Genomic DNA, 4,142 nt, shown 5'->3' on the forward strand with positions numbered 1-4,142 from the left:
AGAAAAATAATAAAAGATACATACATATATGGAATACTTATTCTATATACACTCTTGTTGACAATGGTGTGATCTGCATTTTTGAAAGGAATCATAGTTTCCATAATAGACTTGGGAAGGTTTTACAGCAAACTAAATGTGTGTGCCTTAATAATACTATTACCCATACCTGTTTATAACATTACAGCTTGATGCAAACTTTGAAACATGTTAAATATACTCTTTTAAACTTAAAAGCACAACATAAGCAGATCAAAAGAATGGCTCATAACTACTGAGTTCCTTACTCTTCTCTCTGTTCCAACACTGCAACCCTCCTATTGACCCCTCACCTGTCTCCACTTTGGAATCCTGAGTCCTGCTATAAAATCTCCTCTATGAATATATTTTGGAGCCCAGCACTTTCCTGAGAGCTTCCTTTACATCCCTGTTCCTCAGGCTGTAGATCAGGGGGTTCAGCATGGGAATCACTACAGTGTAGAACACTGTGGCCACTTTGTCAGCATCCCCACTGGAACCGGAACTGGGCCGGCAGTAAATGGAAAGGATCGTTCCATGGAAGATCACAATGGCCGTGAGGTGGGAGGCACAGGTGGAAAAAGCTTTGCGCCTTCCCTCTGCAGAGCGCATCCTCAGGATGGTGATGAGAATAAACAAGTAGGAAGTGAGGATGATCACGATGGTAATGACCTCATTGAAACTGGCCACGATGAACAGCAACACCTCATTCACAGTGACATCAGAGCAAGCAAGACTTAAGAGAGGGGGTAGATCACAGAAGAAGTGGTTAATCACGTTTGAGCTATAAGATGGGATCTCAAGAGCTAAGCACAAGTGGACTAGAGAGCACAGCATTCCACAGAGGTAACAGCAAGATACCAGCTCTACACAGAGCTTCCGAGACATGGTGACCATATACAGCAGTGGGTTACAGATGGCCACAAAGCGGTCATAGGCCATCACAGCCAGCAGGAAGACCTCAGTGACCGCGAACGAGCAGAACAAGTAGAATTGCATCATGCATCCCAGGAAGGAGATGGATTTGTCTTTGTTGAGGATATTAGCCAGCATCTTTGGCACGATGATTGAGGAGTAGCAGAAATCTATAAAGGATAAGTGGCTGAGGAAAAAATACATGGGGGTATGAAGCCCAGAGCTCACGTGAATCAGTGCTGTCATACCCAGGTTGGCCAAAACTGTGACTCCATAGATGATAAGGAACATCAGTGGGAGTAAGACTTGCAGCTCAGGGGCATCTGACAGTCCAAGGAGAATGAACTCCATTATAGTTGTGCAGTTTTCCTTGCCCATGTCCCCATGTTTTTCATGACTGGAGAAAAAAACCTGAAAGTCGTTTTCTACCTTATGATCCAAAATTTGGTTCTGTCTGTCTCCTATTAAAATATATCAGATGAAATGGGACTGTTAATTATATCAACAAAGAATAGGACTTTGGTTAAATTTAGAAGTACAGACATTGTATAATTTTATAATACAAATGTATAATACAGTTCTGAGATCAAACAAAAACATTAACATTTATATGAACTGATAAGATTCTGGTAATTAATTTTTCACAATTGAGAGCTCATCATTGAATCATTAAAAAAGAGATCAAAGTATTATTTAATTAGCCTTATTGCTCTGTGAAATTCAAATTCTTTGCTCCAGGCAAATTCCAAATATTTGGATACTAGGAAATAATTTTTAAAATGCATAGTATGTTTCTCTGAGTTTTCCACTGTATTAATGGGAGATATGCTTGCTTAAGATTGTTAACCCATAAGTGTTCATACTTTGTTGCTATATTTTAGAGGGAGTAAGTAAATCACACTCTATGTTAACATTTTCTCCATGTAATATGCATAGCAATTTTGTTAATCACACTCTTCAATATCAGCCATGGTTCAGGGATTTGGTACCCTTCACTACAACATTACGGTAATTATGACTCACCAGCCTTAAAAACATCTATTTTGTAAATGAATTTGCTGCTTTGAATCTATTTGAAGAACCAATCAAAGATATGCATTAGAAATTATTTTTAAAATGTCTTCTGCTGCTTTGTAGCATTATTTATGATATTCAAACTTAGAAATAAAGTGTCAAACAACAGGGAAATTATCAAAATCATAGTATATAATTGATAAAAATATAGTGATAAAAATATAATGCTAAATAAATTGGTAACTGTATCATTTTTGATGACATGAAAAATGACTGTAATAAAACTTAAAGATAAAAAACAGTCGACTAGATAGTACAGACAAAATATTATGTGTATGCATGCACACACGCACACACACACACACTGCATTAGGTATTTAATCCTTATAGCATTCATGAACATAAATATCGTCTTCCTATTGTTTATTTAAGGAATTGATAAATTTGCCTGAATTCCCAAAACATAAGTATTATGTGGTGGAGTAGGGACTAGGGTATAATTTTTTTAATGAGGGACTCATACATTCCAGGCCTTTGACACAGAACAATTACAGAGAGTGAGATGCTCCTCATTTATTCTCTGTCTTCCCAACCCTTGGTAGACACCTACGTGACTGTAGAGGCACCAGTGCAATATTCACAGAGGAAAAAGAATTGAGCTAGAGACCAACACAGCCTGACATTTTTTCCAATTTCAACCTATTCCAAAGATGTGCAGCATACATATATTACTAAATCCTAGTTTGGGAACAAATAAAATTGTTCTGATGATATTGTTTTCACTCTTCAAATGATGAGGAAAAGTGAGTTATTTGTCTTTCCCCGAGTTCAAAGCTGTTATAATTTTGAAAACTCTTTCCTGTTTTCATGTCTAAACATGACAAATCAGGATGTTAATTGTCCATAGAGCAGTGTGTCTTTCCAGGGCTGACTTTAATTCCAACAGCATATTCGTCAATGTCGGGAGACATTTTTGGTTGTCACAATGGGGAGTGGGTACTCTGACACCTAATGCAGATGATGCTGAATGTTCTACTATGCTCATGAGGGTCCCCACCCCACAACCACTTGCCCCCAACACACACAACAAAACATTCTCTGGACCAAAATGTCTATAGCACCACAGTAGAGAAACATGGCACAGAGAGACATTTCAGAGGGCTTTTGCAAAGCCAAAATGATGCTTTTTTTTTCCCACTGCTTCACAAGTGGTTCTCATGTCTGCATCCCTCCATGAACAGTCCTGTAGGACTCTCACCGCCACCCTCAGCATCAGGGTGACAGTCCAGATGATCTCTGTGCAGTCTCTACCAGCTCACATAGATGGAGTTAGGGTAATAGAGGGGAAGAGGGAGGGAGAGAGAAAACAAGCATTCATCCCAATTTGTTCACACCGTTTCCCTATAACACTAATATCTGTTACAAGATATTTGATTCTGCAGATTTTTCCCATTTCTCATCAAGTTGTCTCTTAATACACAAATAGAAAAATATTTTCATTAAGAAGTATTCAAAATATGACACTCCTTAAAATATTAATAATTTCTAATTGAGACAAGAGTAAAATACAGGTTTTTTTTTAAAAAATTGTCTAATAATCCTGCCCTCATTTACAATTCCTCTTTCTCCTACAAGGACTGTAATAAATTATCTGATGAGAAAAATACATATACCTTCCATTTCCCAGAAAATGTTTTTCATTTCCATTTCTCAAAATACAAAGAGTAGTCCAACCAAGCAAACTATTGGACAGATGCTGCTTCCCGTGTTTCTGAATATGCTATGATGGAAAATGTTACGTTCTTTCTATTTATGTCTGTGTGAATCTCTGGGGCCATGTTCCATAAGCTTCTCAAGACAATCATTGATCTCTGGGGAATATCAACAAGACATCAAGGAAACCACTCTACCTTGGGACTTCAACGATTATTGATCATTATGGAATATAAATGGGGGAAAACAATCCAACTTGGTACATGTTATAACATAACACAGTTACATTCAGATCCATGATGAATTTCATGTAAAGCATCATATGCTGCATTCAAGCATTGCCTCTGTGAGCCAGTACTCACATGGCCATTATGAAATGTGTGAATAGATCTTATAAACTTTGTCTGCTTTATACTCAAAAGCTCTTTCCTAAAGGATGTAGGATCTGAAGCCACACAAGAGATCTTCCAATTACCAAAATG

At 37.6% G+C, this 4,142-nt stretch overlaps 1 protein-coding gene across 1 annotated transcript; it reads right to left on the reverse strand.

Moving 5' to 3' along the window:
* Positions 1–375: 375 nt before the first annotated feature.
* On the reverse strand, positions 376–1,311 carry LOC105820409 (olfactory receptor 5L1-like). Its single transcript, XM_012656883.1, has one exon. It carries the CDS (start codon positions 1,309–1,311, stop codon positions 376–378), a length of 936 nt encoding a protein of 311 aa, XP_012512337.1.
* Between the last annotated feature and the right edge of the window lie 2,831 nt (positions 1,312–4,142).

The sequence above is a fragment of the Propithecus coquereli genome, unplaced genomic scaffold (genome assembly GCF_000956105.1).
Source record: "Propithecus coquereli isolate 6110/MARCELLA unplaced genomic scaffold, Pcoq_1.0 Scaffold522, whole genome shotgun sequence".
NCBI lineage: Eukaryota > Metazoa > Chordata > Mammalia > Primates > Indriidae > Propithecus > Propithecus coquereli.

What these genes read in the sequence shown, in the direction of transcription:
- LOC105820409 (XM_012656883.1), bottom strand. Translation starts at nt 1,311, where the DNA reads ATGGGCAAGGAAAACTGCACAACTATAATGGAGTTCATTCTCCTTGGA.